The sequence below is a fragment of the Heterodontus francisci genome, chromosome 1 (genome assembly GCF_036365525.1).
Source record: "Heterodontus francisci isolate sHetFra1 chromosome 1, sHetFra1.hap1, whole genome shotgun sequence".
Lineage (NCBI taxonomy): Eukaryota > Metazoa > Chordata > Chondrichthyes > Heterodontiformes > Heterodontidae > Heterodontus > Heterodontus francisci.
The window spans coordinates 212,293,943-212,315,967 of NC_090371.1; the positions used below are offsets into that span (position 1 = coordinate 212,293,943).

Genomic DNA, 22,025 nt, shown 5'->3' on the forward strand with positions numbered 1-22,025 from the left:
TGCCAGCAAGATAGATTGCAGTTGGGGAGAGGTGATCCAATCATGGAGGGTTGGGGTCTGGAGCCAGCAGTCGGCTGGCTCCTGCAGGGCCCACAAAAATAAGTTGACATTTAAGTCGCCATGGAGCTGGTGGGAACCTGCATGGAGAAGATATGTTCCCTCCTAAAATGGCAATCAGGATCCTGTTTATATTAAAGGACCCGGATTTCCACATTAAAAAGGGTTTATATCCTGAATCAGGCAGACCTTTTGGACACCAAATGTTAGGCCCTTTTCAAATCAAGATGCTGTCTGCATCGCCAGTGTTAATGGGGCGGTAAGGCTATGAAGTTCATTATGAGGTTATTACCATCACGTTAGTGTTAGGCAAAGGCAATGACAGTTAACCCCAAATAATCAATTTTCTTATATATTTTATATATAATCAGCTTTGAAGACTAATGCCTATAGATGAAGTTTTTCTATTTCTTCACGGGATTTGGGTGTCACTGGCAAGGCCAGGATGATTGCCCATCCCTAATTTCCCTTGAGGACGTGGTTATGAGCCATTTTCTTGAACCGCTGCAGTCCATGTGGTGGAGGTACACCCATAGTGCTGTTGGGAAAGGAGTTCCAGGATTTTGACCCAGCGACTGTGAAGGAATGGTGATATAGTTCCAAGTCAGGATGGTGTGTGACTTGGTGGGGAACTTGCAGGTGGTGGCGTTCCCATGCATCTGTTGCCCTTGTCCTTCTAGGTGGTAGAGGTCACGGGTTTGGAAGGTGCTTTTGAAGGAGGCTTGGCCAGTTGCTGCAATGCATCTTCCAGAGGGCACATGCTGCTGCCACTGTGCACTGGTGGTGGAGGAAGTGAATGTTGAAGGTGGTGGATGGGATGCTGATCAAGTAGACTGCTTTGTCCTGGATGGTGTTAAGCTTCTTGAGTGTTGTTGGAGCCGCACTCATCCAAGCAAGCGGAGTGTATTCCATCATACTCCTGACTTGTGCCTTGTAAATTGTGGACAGGCTTTGGAGAGTCAGGAGGTGAGTTAATTACTCAGAATTCCCAGCCTCTGACCTGCTCGTGTAGCCGCAGTATTTATATGGCTGCTCCAGTTAAGTTTCTGCTCAATGGTAACCCCAGTAGTGCCATTGAATGTCAAGGGAGATCGTTAGATTCTCTCTTATTGGAGATGATTGTTGCCTGCACTTATGTGTCGTGAATGTCACTTGCCACTTATCAGCCCAAGCCTGAATGTTGTCCAGGTCTTGTTGCTTGCAGGCATGGACTGCTTCAGTATCTGAGGAGTTGCTAATGGTATTGAACACTAGCCAATCATCAGTGAACATCCCCAATTCTGATCTTATGATGGAAGGAGGGTCGTTGATGAAGCAGCTGAAGATGGCTGAGCCTAGGACACTATCCTGAGGAACTCCTGCAATGATGTCCTGGGACAGTTATATTGTTAATGATGCAACTTCTTGCCGAAGTTTTTCTTAAACAGAATATTATGCACTGTCGGTAGAGTTTTGTTTTCACTTCCTTGCTGTTAAGTATTTCCCAGGTGGAATGCAGAGTGTAATATCAAACAGGGAGGACTGCACATCTAAGGTAGAGTCTGACTGATTTTCCTTAAGGTAACTTAAATGAAAGGAAAATTGCATGGGCTCCATCATGGCCTTGATATCCCTCTGCCTGATTTTTTCTCTCTATGCTCCCTCCAGGTGATGATTTATGCCCAGGCAGTAAAGACTAAAACCTATTTAAATTTATATTTGCAATAATCACAGAATGATTTAATCTCCAATCAATGCTAAGGGAAACTATTAAATTAAGACTATCTCACCTCTGACACTGTTCAGCAAGAAATATTTTTTCTCAGCCTCTAAATAACTAATATTCATTGCCAGCCTTAATTCTTCAGTTGTTATACAGGTTGAACTCGAATTAAAGTAACCAGTAAAATTATATCCCCAATGCATATGTTTGGTAAACATAGTATTTTATAAAATCTGTTACACAAAAGTACTTCTGCATTTATCTCAGAAGCGTGTTAACAATAAGGATATGGCTTCTTGTTCAAAATCTAAAAACAATCTGTTACAATTTAGCTTTTGGTGGTAGTTTGCGGTAGGAGGATTTTATAATCATAACGCAAGGGATTTCAGTATTTGGGCAAATTATTGGAATCTATTCTGAGAGACAGGATAAACTGTCAGTTAGAAAAGCATGGATTTGTTAAGGGAAGATCTTGTTTGACCAACTTGATCAAATGTTTTGAAGAAGTAACATGGAAGATAAATGAAGGTAGTGCTGTTGATGTGGTCTCCATGGATTTTAGCAAGGCTTTTGACAAGGTCCCACATGGCAGACTGGTTAAAAAAATAAAATCCCAAGGGATCCAGGGAAGTGCAGCAAGATGGATACAAAATTGGCTCAGTGGCAGAAAAAAAGGGTAATTGTTGACGGCTGTTTTAGCGACTGGAGGGCTGTTTCCAGTGGCGTTCCGCAGGACTCAGTACTGGATCACCTGCTTTTTGTGGTGCATATTAACGATTTGGAAGTAAATGTAGGGGACATGATCAAGAAGTTTGCGGACGACACAAAGATTGGCCGTGTGGTAGATAGCGAGGAGGATAGCTGTAGGCTGCAGGAAGATATTAATGGCCTGGTCAGATGGGCAGTAAAGTGGCAAATGGAATTCAACTTGGAGAAGTGTGAGGTGATGCATTTGGGGAGGTCAAACAAGGCAAAGGAATACACGATTAATGGGAAAATACTGAGAAGTGTAGAGGAAGTAAGGGACCTTGGAGTGACCGTCCACAGATCCCTGAAGGTAGCAGAACAGGTTGATAAGGTGGTTAAGAAGGCATATGGAATCCTTTCCTTTATTAGTCAAGGTATAGAATACAAGAGAAGGGAGGTTATGCTGGAACTGTATAACTCATTGGTTAGGCCACAACTTGAGTACTGTGTGCAGTTCTGGTCACCTCATTCCGGAAAGGATGTAATTGCACTGGAGAGGGTACAGAGGAGATTTACGAGGATGTTGCCAGGACTGGAAAAATGCAGCTATGAGGAAAGATTGGATAGGCTGGGGTTGTTCTCCTTGAAACAGAGAAGGCTGAAGGGAGATCTGATTGAAATGTACAAAATGTTGAGGAGCCTGAATAGAGTGGAGGTGAAGGGTCTATTCACAGAGAGGTCAGTGATGAGGGGGCATAGATTTAAAGTGATTGGTAGAAAGATTAGAGGGGAGATGAGGAAAAACTTTTTCACCCAGGGGCTGGTGATGGTCTGGAACTCACTGCCTGAAAGTGTGTTTGAGGCAGAGACCTTCAACTCATTCAAAAGGAGTCAAGTGCCGTAAGCTGCAGAGCTACAGACCAAATGCTGGAAGGTGGGATTAGAGTAGGTGGATTGTTTTTCAGCCGGCACAGACACGATGGGCCAAGTGGCCTCTTTCTGTGCCTTAAACCTGCTATGATTCTATGATTCTAGATGCGACCCTTCTTTCTATTTTTGTCCTAAAGTAATTTCAAATGCTCTCAGATTAGATTTAACGTGGATCAGGTGACGCTAGTCTTATCCATATACCTCAACCTCTAAAATCCAGTTTATTGCAATTATTGTCAACTTGTATGTAATTCTGTGGGCTTCGGTCTGCTTACAGCTGGGTTGAGACTTTTCAAATATATTTCAATTCGGAGACTGACAGCCAACATTTGACTGGACTGGATTCAAATTGAGGTCTCAGAAGCAGAACAATATGGTAACGTAGATACCAAAGAACTTCATTCAAATCAAATCTGAATATAAGAATACTATGGCATAACAGTACAATGTCAATTTTTTTTTAGAAATCTTGCTTGCAATATGCTGTATTTTAGAGACACAAACATATGATTTGATTTCCTATGAAATTACACTAATGGTAGGAGAGAGCCATCAAACTGCAATGATTTTCAAAAGTTTAACAATAGCGACTTTTCTTTAAGGATGTGTAAAGAAGACATCAAAAAACTCAAAAACCATTTTCCTAAAATACACTTAACAGCTACCACAGCTGGCAGCAGTGTAAAGCTATATACCAAAATTGAAAGTGCAGGCATATTTATACTAACCTCACTTTATAAAATATGACATCATGCATATATATTTTAAAAAATCTATCATTGTCCAATTTGTTTTAGTAAAAGTCATATCAATAATTTATGTTTTTATTAATCACTATGGAACACAAAAAAATTCTAAGAGTACTGAACTTCAAATTCCCACATAACAAGATTCTGTTTCTTTCAGAGATATTTTTTTCTGTGTTTGATTTTGAGTGCCAGGAACATATTGTACAATGTCAAAATAACATATTCCTGGTCACAACACTGTTGCCTCACATAATGGATAACTCACAGAATTGGAGATTGTCATACAATATGCAATAACAGCAAGTCGAGCCTGAAACTGCTACTAAGATGTAAGTGAGAGGCCTACCTGTCCACACTGAGCGCGCACAGATTCAGAACTGTGATCCCCACCGAAGTTTTCTGCAAGAAAGGTAGCAGCTTGCAAACAACAATTCCAAAAGGCCACTCTGGAGCCAGAAGCTGGAAAAGATGATTGGCAAAGGTCACAAATGTATATTAATGTGCCTAAATAAATTGGAAAACAATTGAAAAAAAGAGGCAGAAGAAATAAAAATAGGACAACAATTAGCCCTTGAGTCCACTTAGGATAGTATAAAGAGAAATAACTTGTAAAAGTCAACAACCTGGCAATAGAAGAAGTTACAAATGAGTTATGCCAAAATCAGGGAGAAAATTATTGAAGACCATATGTAGAAGACACAGAAAGCTGCAAAGACTTGGAAGAACCAGCTTAAATAGGGAGAAATTTAGAAGGAATGAGGCCTGAAGAGAATGACTAACATCAAAAAGTAAGAAGCGACTGTACATGTATTAGGAATAAATTGGAATACAGAATTCTGTCAGGAACCAGAGGGTTTTTTATTTCATTTTCAATTTCAGGAATTAAAATGCAAAAGATAAAAATACACCATAGAAGTAGATAGGAGAAAATGGCCTGAGAGTGAAAGAGAGAGAGAGAATGGCCCAGGTTAGTTCAAAGACAAAGGGTATAATTATAGAGGGATGGACTGAGGAAGGGCAGGGACACCTAAAAAAGGGGGGAAAGAAACAGAAAATTAAATCAATGCTATGAAACGAGACGGCAAGTAATGAGAGAACGGGATAGGAGTGCAGAAGCAGAAAATGTGAGGTAAGGACCGGAATAAAGAGGAGAGACAAAGAACGGGGATTATCGTTTGAAGCTGAGGCAAGACATGAGAGAAGAGAGCGGGAGTGAGGATGATGAGATGAACAGGAGAACTGAAGACGGGCAATGAGGGTGACAGAGGAAATTGGATGTACCTTATAGACATGGATAGGGATATCGATGGTGATATAGAGTAAGTCTCCCAGGGCCAGGCTCCCGATCAACAAATTGGGACCATTCCTCATGCACTTGTTCTTGTAGATAATCCTCAGCAAGGTCGCGTTGCCAATCACCCCGACTACGAAAATGGCACAGGCGAGCACGGCAGCAATGTAATTGAAGGTGCGGCTGCTGGCGGTCCGAGAGGTGCAGGCGGGGGGGATGCTGACATTGCCATAGCTTGTGTTAAAGTCGCCCATACCCTCCGTTATATAGGGGCGACCGGTAACCCCTTGAGAAAATCCATCCTGCTTTGGCCAGACTGTAGCCGAGTGGAATAAATCCAGCTGATGGGAAGGTGAAAGAAACTTCCTCCCAGTCTCATTTCCAAGTGGCGCATATTCTTCGGTGGTCATCTGTGATATTCCAAAGTTAACAAATAAAGAGATCCAACACAGAGTCATGCAAACATGCACTAACTCCATTCTCAGCAAGTTCAGGGGAAACACACACACACACAATACAAACTCACAGGAGAAGTGGTTAAACTTCACGAAACGTCCAGATTTTACACGTGTTAAAATCCGACTAAAGCTGTAATATTCAGCAGACCTTGACCGTGTCGCAGAGCTGCTTTGACAGTGAGAGTTGACTTTCTCAGCACTGTCTGAGCCGTGCTCCCTGTGTGATTGAAGCCTCCGCCCGGTTCTTGGTGAAGATGCAGCCGGTATGAGAGCTCACTCAGACTGTGAGAGCAGGCACTGCGGGTCCCAGCTGCTCAATGCTCAGCCTGAAGGCTGGTCCTAGTGAAGTTCGTCACTTTCTGAAGCTCCAAAAACGGAGCGGTGGGGGAGAGAGAGAGAGACCCAGGCTGAAACACAGAAGCCTCTCCCATCCCCAGGTTCAGCAACAGCCCATTCCCCCCGGGATCGAACAAGGGGGGCGGGATGCTGGTGGGTGAGGGGGTGTCTTGAGTGGAGCGGCGGGGTGGTTAGTGTGGTTAGTGTAACAGTAGCAGCTCTGCACCGTTATGTCAGTCTGGGCAGCCTGCAGACACCAACTACACATACATTGGATGAACATGGGAAGATTGATACAAGTATCTGTATGCTGTTTCGTTTCTTTTTTAAAAATGCATTGGACCATCAGAAAGAGATTTGGAATTGAATGTTTTATACTCATGCAAACTTTTTAAAATTTCGCTCGATAGCTCGCCCCACGGAAATGTCACTGCGTTCGTTACTCATTTTAACGTTTCTAACACAAAATGATTTGGGTTTGTGATCAGTCAGTGCACACTGACCCCTTGTATAATCTTGGGTTTATATTAAAAGCAGCTGAATACATGCCCTGAGGTAAAGCGGAAGCCATGACGTTTAACAATTTTTTGTCAGGCTTTCGTCTGTTCTATAAACATTTGTTAAATCTCCAGGACTCATCATCCGACTTTCCGGTAACCAGTGAGGAAACAAGATATCCTCAAAATGCTTGAACGCTTTGATTTGAGTTGCTTAAAACCTCGAATATAACAAATGGAGTTTTTCCATCGGTTTCACTTAACAGCAAACAACGCCGTCAGTACAGAACACAGTGCTAAGGTGAAAGAAGGGGTAGGGGAAGCAACACTGGAGATTTAAGAGAGTTGATCAGAAACACTTAGTGAAAGAGATGTGTCGAGAAGGTTTTGAAAGATGGAGAATGAAAAGGGGTGGATGGAGGCATTAGGGAGGAAGTTCAAAGAGTGGGGTCCACTTGGCTGAAGGCTCTGCCGCCAGTGTTAGGGTGAAAATGCTGAAAGGCCTCAAAGGACCAGACGCATGGGAGGGGATGTAATGTTTGAGGGGATTGCACAGGTAGGATGGGCACTAATTCATGGAGGGATTTGAAGAGGAGGATGAAGATTTTAAATTCAGTACCTTTAGGGATATGGAGACAGTCAGTGAGGGCGGGGGGCCATTAAACTAGCAGGACTTAGTGTGGAACAAGATATGGGCAGCTGAATTTTGGATAAGTTTAAATTCTTGTAGATGGGAGGCAAGGAAGAACTACGTTGGAAAAATTGAGCCTAGAAGTAACTAAAGTGTGAATAAGAGTTGCTGCCAATTTGGGGGTGCAGTAGGAACAGAGATGGGCTTTTGTTGCACAGTTGTAAGTTTTGAGCAGACTAGGACGCCAAGGTGTTGCACAGCCTGGTTCAGCCTGGCTATGTGGCCAGGAAGTGAGATCGAATCAATGGCAGGGGAGCTGGGCCAAGGCAAGTGTTGAAAAGGTACATCTGAATGTCTCAGCAAATAGAGGGAACTTTACCCCATGCCTGCTGGTAATGTAATTATGGGCTAACTTGTAGATGCAAAAGAGGAGCAGGCCAAGGAAAGAACCTTGGTGGACTTAGTAGGTCACAGTGCAGAGGCAGGACAGATGCCATTGCTGGTGATGCACTGGCTGTATTTTTACAAGGAGGAGGGGGAATCATTGCAAAGGCAATCTCATGGAGTTGGACAATGATTTAGATTAGATTAGAGATACAGCACTGAAACAGGCCCTTCGGCCCACCGAGTCTGTGCCGAACATCAACCACCCATTTATACTAATCCTACACTAATCCCATATTCCTACCAAACATCCCCACCTGTCCCTATATTTCCCTACCACCTACCTATACGAGTGACAATTTATAATGGCCAATTTACCTATCAACCTGCAAGTCTTTTGGCTTGTGGGAGGAAACCGGAGCACCCGGAGAAAACCCACGCAGACACAGGGAGAACTTGCAAACTTCACACAGGCAGTACCCGGAATCGAACCCGGGTCCCTGGAGCTGTGAGGCTGTGGTGCTAACCACTGCACCACTGTGCCGCCCCAATGGAGGAGAGACTCAGAGAAAGATGGTGTGGTCAAATATATCAAATGCAGTGAAGCAGTGGAGGAGAACAAGAAAGAGGATCAATTTGTGACTTCCCAAAATGAATGGAAGGGATTCAAACAGGGAGGTATTGGAAGAAGTGTACACATATTTAAGGACTTAAGAGTTGAAAGGAAGGTTAGAAATGAGAAGGTAGTCGGAGTGGTTAGATGTGGGTGAGGACGGATTTATGTGGTGGTGGGGAACGATAGCACTTTTGAAAGATTGAGGGATGATGCCTGAATAAAGGGAGCTGTTAACAATAGCAGCAAACATGTGGCCCAGGAAAGGGAATACAGTTGTCTGGAGTTGAGCGGGTATGGGGGAATTGAAGGAGCAGTGGACGGACCTCATGGAAGTTGAGTTTGAAGAGGATGGTGGTGGTGGTGGGGCAGATGGGAGAGAAACTGCAAAGTAATTGATGTTTAGATGTAGGGTTGGGGGGAACTGGGGTCAGGAGAGGAGCAGGAGAAAGGTGGGGTACGTAATGCTCGAGGCAGTTGCATAGATGGTCTCAATCTTAAGAGTTGACAAAATCCACAAGATCTTCACTTTTGGTATTGGATGTGTTGGTCAAGTGGGGAAAGGAAAGGGGTTTGAGGAGGTACTTCAACATAGAGGAAATTAACACTGCGTTATCATACCCTCTAAGGTCATCCTGGAATGGCAGGAGGATTTGACTGAGAAGCATGAGGCTGCGTTGTGCTGAACTTGGTCGAGTCAGCTCGCGACCCATTGACTTTCCGATGCGCTCAGGGCTTCAGTCTTCAGAATTAAGGGAGTGAAGGTAAGGTCTATGCTCGGGCAACAACAAGGGTAGAGATGGTAAATGATTTGATGTAAGTGAGGGTGTGCAAAACAGAAGAGGGAGCAGTTGAGCACATTATCGTGCAGAGGCATTATGACTAATGGAGGGCCAGCAGGATGAGAGTTGGAAGTCTAAGAGCAAATTTCTGAGGGAGCTGGAGGACAGTATTTTCTGGGTGGATGGTGAGACTATTAGGTTTGGGGGAAGTCAGGGGGATGTGAGTGGTATGGAAGAGGAGGAAGTGGTCAGCATTTCAATATCTTACACATGTACTTAATGGCACTTTATGTGAACAATTGTTTATGCATTGCAAGTAAATAACTGCAGACGGATAGGAACATAGGATCAGGAGTAGGCCATTCAGTCCATCAAGCCTGCCCCGCCATTCAATATGATCATCCACTTCAGTGCCTTTTTCCCACACTATCCTCATACCCCTTATGTCATTGTTATTTAGAAATCTGTCAATCTCTGCTTTAAACATACTCAATGACTGAGCTTCCACAGCTCTGTGGGGTAGAGAATTCCAAAGTTTCACAATTTCTCCTCACCTCTGTCCTAAGTAGCTTCCCCCTTATTTTGAAATTTTTGTCCCCTGGTTTTAGACTCTCCAACCAGGGGAAACATCTTAGCTGCATCTACCCTGTCTATCCCTTTAAGTATTTTGCAGGTTTCAATGAGATCATCTCTTATTCTTCAAAACCCTAGAGAATACAGGCGCAGTTTCCCCAATCTCTCTTCATAGGTCAGTGCCACCATCCCAAGTCTGGGTGAACCTTCGTTGCACTCCCTCTGTGGCAATAATATCCTTCCTAAGGTAAGGGGACCAAAACTGCACACAGTACTCTAGGTGCGGTCTAACCAAGGTTCTATACAATTGAAGCAAGACTTCACTACACTTGTACTCAAATCCTCTTGCGATAAACATTTTCAACTTGTCACCAAATGTGTAAAACTGGCATTGCAGATCAGCCGTCCATTATAGGAACTATACGATTTTTATTTCCGTTGATTTCAATGAAATTATGATCGGGCGGGTTTTATAATAAGCAACCATGTTGTCAGTTTTACACCTGGGTGGCAAATTGAAAATGTACACTGAGGAATTTATATCCAGAACTAATCAATCTCCCTTGACATCAGATACAGGTAGTCAAGACCAAGAATAATCTGCAGGTAAAACAGGGTAGATGATGGTGTTAATATTGGATCAGGGCTTGCAGATATAATTCAGTCCCTGTTCTGAAGTCTGTCCTTATTATATTGTAAGACTGATTTTATATTATTTATGGTTACATTTATGAAAGTAGAGAAATAGAGCTGGTTACAGCATTAAAGGCTGGGATTTTTTACCTTGGCGGACGGGAGCCATCCACCGACTGAAAAGTCAGTGGCAAACCCGCCTCAGCCTGGCCTGGGGATCCGATTCGTATTTTCAGTTCCCCGGCCTTTAATTGGTCTGAGGCAGGACTTCCACCCACTTGAGGCAGTAAGTCCCGCCTAATGGAGCTGCCGGCCAATCAGCGGGCTGGCACCTCTTACTCCCAGCAGTTCCGGGGGCAGTGGCCACTGCTGGGACCGCAACTCAACCATCGGGAAGAAGATGTCGGGGAGCCCGGAGAACGAAGGTAAGTTTTTGGTGTTTCGATGGGGGTGATCGGTTTGGACCTGGTGAGGCAAGGGTGCTCGTTTAGGGGGTCGGGCATTGTGTTGGGTGTTGGGGGTGGTTGGGCAGGGGGGGGGGGCCCTCCGTTGGGCACAGTGTGCCTGATCCTGAGGGTCCCCCCTTCCAGGCTGTCAGAGAGCCGCCTGCTTTTGTCTCTGTGTAAAATCCCTGTGATGGCGAGTGGAGGCCCTTAAGTGGCCACTTAAGTACCTTGATTGGCCTCGGTCGGCGGGCCATTTTTTGCCATCGCTGCCCTGCGTAAAGTGGCGGTGGACGCGGGAGCGGGTCGGGAAGGGCCCTCTGAGCCTCCCGCTCCATTTTACGCCCCCCCCCCCCCCCCCACCACCTTCTCGCTCTTTTTGGGGGGCGTAAAATTCCAGCCAAAGTTTCTCTGCAGTACAGGCTGAGGAGCTGGGAGATGCAAAACTGTGAGGTGAAAACGTCACCATTAGTGGGAGGATGTAATTACAGTTTACATAGGTAGTTTCCATTCGAAATGTGGACATCATTGGAATTTAGGATGGGAAAGGTTGACACAAGAGTGTAAAAAAAATGTTAAAACAGGAAGTAAATTCTTTTTGAGAGGAAATAAATGCAGATATAACATCTTGATTTTTATAGCTATATATCAAACTCAGTAAATACATCTTGGATGTGTTCTAGATAATGACACCTGGGTCTCAATATTAACTCCTCACCCCACCCCAACGGCAGGCTGGAGAGGACCATTTTCTCTTTGTAGAACCTGCCTGACTTTCATCCATTGATTTCAATAGCTTGAAAGTTGGGTGGGTTCTACAACAGGTGGGTGATCCACTGGGTCAGATTGCCACCCAGGCAGTGAAGGTGAAAATTACCCCTGTGGCCTCTCAGATCCAACCAGGAACTGCCCATCAAATAAAAACTGAACCCATCATGATGCCTGCATATATTTGAAAGCTAAATTTTAGAATTTCTGTTAAATCTGCTACCAGGGACACTTTAAGAACAAACAGTTAAACGTTCTATTACGATAAATTTGATACAAGGTTCTGGTTTAGATGGTTGTTAAATTCCCTGAGTACAATGATTGAGTTTTAAAGAGACAACTACTGAATTCAAACTGAGATATGAAAATACCCTTTTTTGTCACAGAGAACTTTCAGAATAATTTATGTAATACTGCATCAGAAATAGCTTGTAGTCCCTTAATATTAGAGTAAGCTATTCATAATGTAAACCATGACAAAGAGTGTGATTTAGAAATTATATGTTGTTTGTTATTCTTTCTAAACTAAAAGAAAAATGATATCCGTATATGTGGTTCTGGTTGCTAGGAACATTATAACAAAATAATTATTGCAACAAAATCCTTTCATAGTAAGGAACACTTCACTATATCAGGATTTCACTTTATGAAGCTCTAAGTGTAGGAAGCAATGGTCTCCTGAAACTGAAAAAGAACACTCCGTAGTTCAGTGGTAAAGGTCCATGATTAAACTATGTGACCAGTATTAAAATAGCAATTTATCTCATAGAGTAATAGAGTTATACAGCACAGAAACAGGCCCTTTGGCCCATTGTGTCTGTGCCAGCCATCAAGCACCTATCTATTCTAATCCCATTTTCCAGCACTTGGCCCGTAGCCTTGTATGCTATGGCATTTCAAGTGCTCATCTAAATACTTCTTAAATGCTGTGAGGGTCCCTGCCTCTACCACCTCTTCAGGCAGTGCGTTCCAGATTCCAACCACCCTCTGAGTGAAAAAGTTTTTCCTCAACTCCCCTCTAAAACTCCTGCCCCTTACCTTAAATCTATGCCCCCTGGTTATTGACCCCTCCGCTAAGGGAAGAAGTTTCTTCCTATCTACCCTGTTTATGTCCCTCATAATTTTATATACCTCAATCAGGTCCCCCCTCAGCCTTCCCTGCTCTAAGGAAAACAACCCTAGCCTATCCAGTCTCTATAGCTGAAATTCTCCAGTCCAGGCAACATCCTGGTGAATCTCCTCTGCACCCTCTCCAGTGCAATCACATCCTTCCTATAGTGTGGTGCCCAGAACTGTACACAGTACTCCAGCTGTGGCCTAACCAGCATTTTATACAGCTCCATCATAACCTCCGTGCTCTTATATTCTATGCCTCGGCTAATAAAGGCAAGTATCCCATATGCCTTCCTAACCACCTTATCTACTTGCGCTGCTACCTTCAGTGATCTATGGACAAGTACACCAAGGTTCCTCTGACCCTCTGTACTTCCTAGGGTCCTACCATCCATTGTATATTCCCTTGCCTTGTTAGTCCTCCCAAAATGCATCACCTCACACCACACTTCTCAGGATTAATTTCCATTTGCCACTGCTCTGCCCATCTTACGAGCCCATCTATATCATCCTGTATTCTAAGGCTTTCCTCCTCACTATTTACAACACCACCAATTTTCATGTCATCTGCAAACTTACTGATCATATCTCCTATATACATGTATAAATCATTAATGTACACTACAAACAGTAAGAGTTCCAGCACCGATCCCTGTGGTACACCACTGGTCACAGGCCTCCAATCGCAAAAACAACCCTCGAACATCATCCTCTGCCTCCTGCCACTAAGCCAATTTTGGATTTAATTTGCCAAATTGCCCTGGATCCCATGGGCTCTTACCTTCTTGACAAATCTCCCATTTGGGACCTTATCAAAAGCCTTACTAAAGTCCATGTAGACTACATCAACTGCTTTACCCTCATCTACACACCTAGTCACTTCCTCGAAAAATTCAATCAAATTTGTTAGACATGATCTCCCCCTGACAAAGCCATGCTGACAATCCCTGATTAATCCCTGCCCTGGAGATTAATCCTATCCCTCAGAATTTTTTCCAATAGTTTCCCTACCACTGATGTTAGACTCACCGGCCTGTAATTACCTGGTCTATCCCTGCTACCCTTCTTGAATAATGGTACCACATTCGCTGTCCTCCAGTCCTCTGGCACCTCTCCTGTGGCCAGAGAGGATTTGAAAATTTGTGTCAGAGCCCCTGCTATCTCCTCTCTTGCCTTACATAGCAGCCTGGGATGCAGCTCGTCTGGGCCCAGGGATTTATCCACTTTTAGGCCCATTAAAACCACTAATACCTTCTGCCTTTCAATGCTACATGTCCAATGGCTGCCTGATATTCCAATTAGATACTATAGAAAAAACATATGTCTAAACTAGGCTCCGGCTAGTATACTAGATATTAAATGTGTAAAAAAATTGATGCTTTCCAGTAAGTTTAATAGCACATTACACTTAAAACATGCAAAAGACTAGAAGCAATACACCACAATTTTATAAACATATTCCCATTTTGACTCCCTAAATCCAACAATGGTCCTCTGAAATGTAAACAACTGAATGTGAATGGATTCCCTTTTTCAGAATGCTAGCTCTACCAGTGCTTGGGAATAACTGTTTTGTCCTCATCTCATGCACTGAGATCATAGTTCAGTCGTAGTACCCAGCAATTCTCACACACCCATCAAATCCCTTGTTCGGTAAACTCAGTAAAAACACAGCACTACTTCCTGATGCACAATTGTTATTTATATATTTGGCAACTAGTAATATATCCAGATAATCCCCAAAACTCAATGGAGCTGAATAAACTATTCCAGCAGGTCCGGGATAGTGGGAATGGATTTCCCAAACCATGCTGTTTATTTAAGGATGAACAACATTACTATGGAGCAGGCAATGTATCAGGAGAAATACAATGAAAATATTTTTAACTCACTTATATCTGTCCTAAAATGTTGTGCCTTGATGTTTCACAGGACTATACCTTGCCACTGAAGATGTCTGAAAAATGTTTGATGTCTAAAACAGGCATTCGGCCCCTAGCATATGCTAATGAAGAATTTGCTGAGAAATTGAGCTGCCCCAAGCACAGCAGGGACAAAATCCATTTATATTTAAAAATTGTGTGTTAGACCTTCTCTAGCTTGTTACCCAGCAGTTGATAAAACATTTTGAAATTGAATATATATATTATATATCTGTTAGAAAATATCAAAATTGATCAATGCTGCAGTGGCTTTTTAATATCTTGTGTATTGTGTCTGATTTAAAGGACAGCTACCAGACCATAACAAGACAGAGACACTTTGTGTTTGTCATAATTTTAAGTTAGAATTATTGTTGGTCACATAGGTTTGATTCATGTTAATATACTGAAGGTTCAATGACCCCAATGACTTTTCTCATCCACGACTTCTTGTATTTTGTGTATTGGCACAGTTGAATTTTGCTCTGTAGATGTAGCAAAGCTTTGTCTGTACATGAAAAGTGATAAGACAAGGATAAAACCTATGGAAAACATTTCCACACACGTTTATACAGATAACGTTATCAGGCAATTAAACCATTGTCACATATTTTAAATGCTCAGTGACATTCTTATGGCTCGTGGAACATAGCCATATCTGGTAGCTGACCTACACTGAATGATAAGAGGTGCAAAGCTAAGCTGAAAGTGCAACTTATCAGTGGCTGGTACAGTGACTGTTCAGGGACTGTATGCTGCAGTGGAATGAGAAAGTGTCAGAATAATCTGTGTTTGCAAATCTTTACTTTCATTTTTAGGAAGAGCATAAGAAATCTTTCTATGTGATGCATCCCACACACTAATAATAACTCCTGTAATTCCTTATTTGCAGTTTTATGAAGGACTGGGAAATGTATCACATCATTGAATATTTCTGTATCATTGGTCCTTACTGTCACATTAGAATTGTTGCCATTAATCCTGTTGAATTACTGCTTGTTCTGTTCTGTCACATAATATTTTCCACAACTTTCAGAAGACTATCGCAATAAAGATTTGTGGACAATGGCTGAATCCATGGTACAATAATCTTTACAATCCCATGCAATCACAAGAATAACTGACATGAGTGGTATATACCCAGAATAAGCTCGAGGTTACAACATAATTCCAGAGTTAGCAAATGATTGCAAACCTATTGAGCTTTGCTTTCCTAAGTTAACATGTGGTTTGAGCCCTTAAATTGCCATAGGAACTTGCATAACACTCCATACCAACTGTTATTCTAGGTATAAAATCCATTGCATAACAAACTGTTTTGTTTTTATTATTAATCTACTAATTTCCTTGTTGTAATAATTTACTTTAATTCTTTGGTGCCAAAGTTTAGTTACAAATATCATCAAATAATATTTACAATTTCCTCATTACATCATTGGAGTGAAACCACTAATATCGTGGGCTTCAGGGATAACTTTTTCCATTCAAAAAAAAATTGTAATTGTATATACTTATCAAGTCTTGTATAGAATGTAGATAAAAAGAGACATTCTGATTGAAATTTACAAATGATGGCGGCACCAAATTAAGTTATTGAAATTTTTCCAGAGTATGTATTAATGTTCCAGTGGTAGCAGCTATTTAAAGGTCTCAATTCCAATGGTATTTATAGTTTAGAAAGCTAATATTTCAGTTTGAATTTTAATAGTATCCCAAGGTTATCTAGATAACCTTCTCTCTGAGAGTTTTCAACAAAATTAAAAACATATCTCGACGATGTTTTAATGGTTTATTTCAGAGGTGCTTTGACTTGATCATCCATCTTTCATTCAGTACATTTTAATAATTCTATTGGACAACATTCTTGTAAATTTATAAAGCACTACTTGAGTACCCATTGTTTCACACACAGGAAGGCTGATTTTAAGTTTAGATGCTCAGTGGGAAGTTAGAGTCTGTTTGCCATTCTGTTTGCCATTCTCTCTATTTGTGTCCTCTCTCACACATTTTCCATCTCTCTTTTTTTAATAGATAGAATAATAGGGCTGGCATTTAAGATTGCGACACGCTGGGAGCAGTGCTGGGTTGGGGGTCCGGTAGTGCATGGGAAACCTGGAAGTTAGCGCAGTGCGAGGGTCAATGGCTTTTTAACCCAGCCACTGCATTAGCATATCATTTCTGGGTTTCCCAACCAGTATGCGTCAGCGGGCATGATGCCGACTTGAATGATGCAATTTCAGCTACAGTATTTAAAGAGACACTTCATACATGCAATTTGAAGGAGTTTGGAGTTGGGGTCCAAGGGAAAGAAGTGGGAGACTGGAGTCAGGAAGTGCAACGATTGTGCCTTGGTTCAGTGACACCACTGTGCTGTTGGGGGCTGTGAGGACCCGAGGGATGCACTGTTCCCTAGCAACGGGAGGAAGATGCTGGCTGGGGAGACTAAGAAGGTGTGATTGGAGGTAAGGGAGGAGGTCAGCAGCAGGAGTGTGGCATGAAGCTCCTAGATAAAATGTAGGAAGCAGTTCAATGACCAAAGCTGGGCAGGAAGGGTGAGTACAATGGCACGTTCACCTACATTCTAGTATACTTTCCCAAGCCTGATCCAAAACATCCCATCTCACACCAGCTTACCTTGCAGGTATACCCATCCCTCTCTGTCTATGTCTATCCTTACATTCTCATCTGTCTATTGACTCCTCCCACTCACCCTCATTGTTATTCAATGTCATGCTTCTCCCTGATAGTCACTTTCAACAAATGCTCTGCATCCATCCGTTCAACACATGCCATCACTCTCATAGAAACATAGAAAATAGGAGCAGGAGTAGGCTATTTGGCCCTTCGAGCCTGCTCCACCATTCATTATGATCATGGCTGATCATCCAACTCATTAACCTGCTTTCCCCCCAAATCCTTTGATCCCTTTCGCCCCAAGAGCCATATCTAACTCCTTTTTGAAAACATACAATGTTTTGGCCTCAACTGCTTTCTGTTGTAGCGAATTCCACAGGCTCACCACTCTCTGGGTGAAGAACTTTCTCCTCATCTCAGACCTGAAAGGTTTACCCCATATCCTTAGACTATGACCCCTAGTTTTGGACTCCCCCACCATTGGGAACATCCTTCCCTGCATCTACCCTGTCAAGCCCTGTTAAAATTTTATAGGTTTCTATGAGATCCCCCCTCACTCTTCTGAACTCCAGTGAATATAATCCTAACCGACTCAACCTCTCCTCTTACGTCAGTTCCGCTATCCCAGGAATCAGTCTGGTAAACCTTCGCTGCACTCCCTCTATAGCAAAAGCATCCTTCCTCAGATAAGGAGACCAAAACTGCACACAATATTCCAGGTGTGGCCTCACCAAGGTCCTGTATAATTGCAGCAAGACATCCCTGCTTCTGTACTCGAATCCTCTTGCTATGAAGGCCAACATACCATTTGCCTTTTTTACCGCCTGTTGCACCTGCATGCTTACCTTCAGCGACTGGTATACGAGAACTCCCAGGTCTCGCTGCATATTCCCCTCTCTCAGTTTATAGCGGTTCAGATAATAATCTGTCTCACTCATATGTCTCTTCTTTCCCTCCTTACGGGGCATCGGTGAAACCACAACTAGAGTACTGTGTACAGTTTTGCTCTCCTTACTTGCATTGGAAGCAGTTCAGAGAAGGTTCACTAGCCTGATTCCTGAGATGAAGGGGTTGCCTTATGAGGAAAGGTTGAGCAGGTTGGCCCTATACTCACTAAAGTTTAGCACAATGAGAGCAATCTTATTGAAACATATAAGATTCTGAGGGGGCTTGACAAGGTAGATGCTGAGACGATGTTTCCCCTCGTGGGGGAATCTAGAACTAGGGTACACAGTTTCAAAATAAGGGATCTCCATTTAAGACGGAGATGAGGAGGAATTTCTTCTTTAAAAGGGTTATTAATCTTTTGAATTCTCTTCCACAGAGAGCAGTGGAGGCTGGGTCATTGAATACATCCAAGGCTGAGTTAGACAGATTTTTGATCTATATGGGAGTCAACAGTTATGGGTGGGAGGTGGGGGGCTTGGGCAGGCAGGAAACTGGAGTTAAGGCCACAATCAGATCAGCTCGAGGGCCGAATCTTATCTTATAATCTCAGGCAGAGAACTGGAGGTGGCCCTCCACAGATCCCACAGCTAACAGGTACTGAGGAGGGCGTGCTAGAAATCAGTGGAGTCTTGACATGCTTGGTTGTTGGAGATAGGAGGTGGGGGCCTCCCAGCTACCTGGTGACAGAATTAACTATCAGACAGCCACATGGAGCACAACACTCACTTATGTTGATTTCATGGCAACAGCAATTGAAACATAATCACTTACATAATGATAATATCAAACTTTCTTCCCTTGACAGTACTCATTCAACTCTTTTATCTCCCACTGGGCCTTCACAGGAGGTGGTCTAGCTGCCCAGCAATGATGCCGACTCCTCATGGAGATCACTCCCTGTGAGGGTGCAGCATCATAGAACGCATGCAGACTGTGCAACAGCTCAGCTACTCACACCTCGATGAAACTGTTTAAAGCAGACAGTTGTGTTTTCACCTGGTGACTCACACATCGCAAGTGAGCAAGAGTAGAAAGTAGAAATGGGGACAGCAGTGCAGAGTCTGTACTGCAGGCCACAGGATGCTGCAAACTCTGCTCAGCTGGACACAAGGGCTGTACCTCAGGCCCTTTGCGAACAGAATACTTCTGGAGGAGCAGCAAAGAATGGACGATGTACTGGCAGGGGTTCCAGTGGCACTGTGCATGCTTGCAGAGAGATTCACCATTGGTCTTTGTCCGTGGAAAGATTGGTTACCTGTGTGGAGCAACAAATGCAGCAATCACATGATTACGATGCAAGCATTCACCAATTGCTTACACACCAAGAATGCCACCTTAAATAGGATGAATGATACCCTACACTTGGCTATTCAGTACCTCAATGATCTGTAGCAAAAGTGTTCTCCAGCACATTGGTAGCAGGAAATGTGGCTGGGCTATGAGAGAGATGATGGTGAAAGGGTCATGGAAGTGGGGACTCAGCGAAAAACACTTTCAGCCATTGTCCCCCCTTCCACACTCAGTAACCCCACATGCTGCCTAGTGTCCTGATGGCTGAGTCTGTCCTGCACAGATGCAGGTGGAGCAGTCTTTGGTGAGGCCCTCATGGACTCCAAAACGCAGAGAACATCGGCCAAGAGCATCGGAGCAGTCAGAGCAGGGAGCTGAGCAGTCCACCTCTACCTCTGCTGAAGCCAAAGGGGTTGCACCACGTAGAAGTGGTAGAAAAAGGAAAAGTAAAGACAGGGGTATGTACATGGGTGACTTACACATTGTTAGAATGGTAAATTTTAGTTGTATCTGTGAGCCACATAAATATCATTGTTTTGTGCCATTTGCATGTCTTGCCCTTTCTTGCTTGCTGGCTGGCAAGTGACACTTTAATTTGTATGATGATGAATGGGAAGATATGAACTGCCATTGATCAATGTGGGGCAGTGAAGGGGAGGTTTGGTTGTTGAAGGACTGCTTTGTGTTAGTGGCATGGTGGGGTGAAGGGCACAAAAGTGACTTTTGCAGGTGCTTGTTACAAGGGTGCAGGCATCAGAAGTGTGTCTTCAGCATGCCAATAGCTTGTTTGATGACACATAGGTGGTGACATGGCATCAGTAGTTTTAAATAGGTATCCCTTATCTGCGAGCAGCCAACTGCTTACTCTGCTTTGAGGTGCAAAGAGATCAGGGATGAAAGCATCATGGCAGCTGTCCTGGAACCTTGCACACACCTGCATGAAAATCTTTTTGCGGTTGCACACCAGCTGCATGTTGATGGAAGGGATACCCATATGGTTGATGAACACTCCTGGGTGATCTATGCATGCCTTAATTTCCACAAGTGCTGTTGATGACACACTCCCTGTGGGGAGCCAGCCAGAGTCATACATCCAAGCACTTGCTCACTCTCATTGGACTCATCGTAGGTGAAGTTCGCATAATTGCCGGCCCTGACAAAGAAGCAATCAGTCACTTGCTTTATGTATTTATGTGCCGCTAACTGCAAAGTTCTGTAAACATCTCCAGAAGGATCCAGAGGCAAAAAGATTGAGGGTGTTGGTGACTTTGACAACCACTAGTAAACCAAGTCCTGTTGGCAGCAGGTTTTGTTCCTTCAAGCTGCTAATATCTGCCACCATCTGATGCGACAACCTGAGACTCCTGAGACACTAGTGTTCCGACATGTCAAGGAAGCTTATCCTCTGCCTGTAGACCCTGTGTGCCGGGTATGGCCTCCAGTGAGATGCTCCTCTCTGCTGATCCCCTGTCTCCTGTGGAGCTGGAGTTCTCTGAACAGCAGGCTGTTACTGGTGCAGGTCATGCTGCTGCCGCTGGTGCAGCTCCTGTTGCTGCTGCTGGTGTTCATCTTAGTCCTCATTTCTGGTCCAAAGCATAAGTGGCACCTAGGTTGATCTGATAGATCAGAGCTCTAAAGTGCAGATCAGACCTCTGAACCTCCAAAGTGCAGGTGACACCTCCAAAGTGTGTAAAGTAACCTCTCAGCATAAGTACTGTGAATAAAGCCTATCATACAAACAGGCAAGAAAGCAGCTGTGAGCACTGATTGGTGAATTTCCATCATGAATTCAGCCCCCTCGATTGCCATTCTCGATTGCCATTGTCTTAGTTTAGTTTAGAGATACAGCACTGAAACAGGCCCTTCGGCCCACTGAGTCTGTTCTGACCATCAACCACCCATTTATACTAATCCTACACTAATTCCATATCCCTACCACATCCCCACCTGTCCCCTATATTTCCCTACCACCTACCTATACTAGTGGCAATTTATAATGGTCAATTTACCTATCAACCTGCAAGTCTTTGGCGTGTGGAAGGAAACCGGAGCACCCGGAGAAAACCCACGCAGACACAGGGAGAACTTGCAAACTCCACACAGGCAGTACCCAGAATTGAACCCGGGTTGCTGGAGCTGTGAGGCTGCGGTGCTAACCACTGCGCCACTGTGCCGCCCTTGCTTTCACTGGCAAGTTTCAGCAAGCCTGAGAAACTCAAAGTGGAGCCAAGTTAGACTCTAAAGCCCACGTTCTTATTGCTCAAATTGAACAATTAACATATTGAAATTACCAACTTGCCTCTCCCAAGATGGTTGCACGGGCGCAGCCTAATGCACTGCAGTTAAATGCAGAAGTCGTCAGGTTGGAGCTACCTTTCTGATGCACTGTCAATTTTGTCGGTTTTAACTCCCAATCCACTCATAAAACCACCGGCTTTTCCAGATGAAATTTCAGCCCATAGAATCATGCTGCCCAGAAGGAGGTCATTCACCCATCTTGCTAGTGCCAGTTCTTTGAAAGAACGATCCAATTACTCTCACTGCCCTGCTCTTTCTCCATAACCTTTCAAATGTTGAAAGTTAT

The 22,025-nt window shown here is 43.6% G+C and overlaps 1 protein-coding gene across 1 annotated transcript in view; it reads right to left on the minus strand.

Moving 5' to 3' along the window:
- ednraa (endothelin receptor type Aa) overlaps positions 1-6,475 on the minus strand; it is a 55,738-nt gene extending 49,263 nt beyond the window's left edge. Inside the window, exons 1-2 of the mRNA XM_068041291.1 lie at positions 5,407-6,475; positions 4,472-4,584 (exon numbers count right to left, since the gene is read on the minus strand). Coding sequence (XP_067897392.1) covers positions 4,472-4,584; positions 5,407-5,895 — 602 coding nt within the window. The 5' untranslated portion in view covers positions 5,896-6,475. The remainder of the gene's footprint in view (positions 1-4,471; positions 4,585-5,406) is intronic.
- Between the last annotated feature and the right edge of the window lie 15,550 nt (positions 6,476-22,025).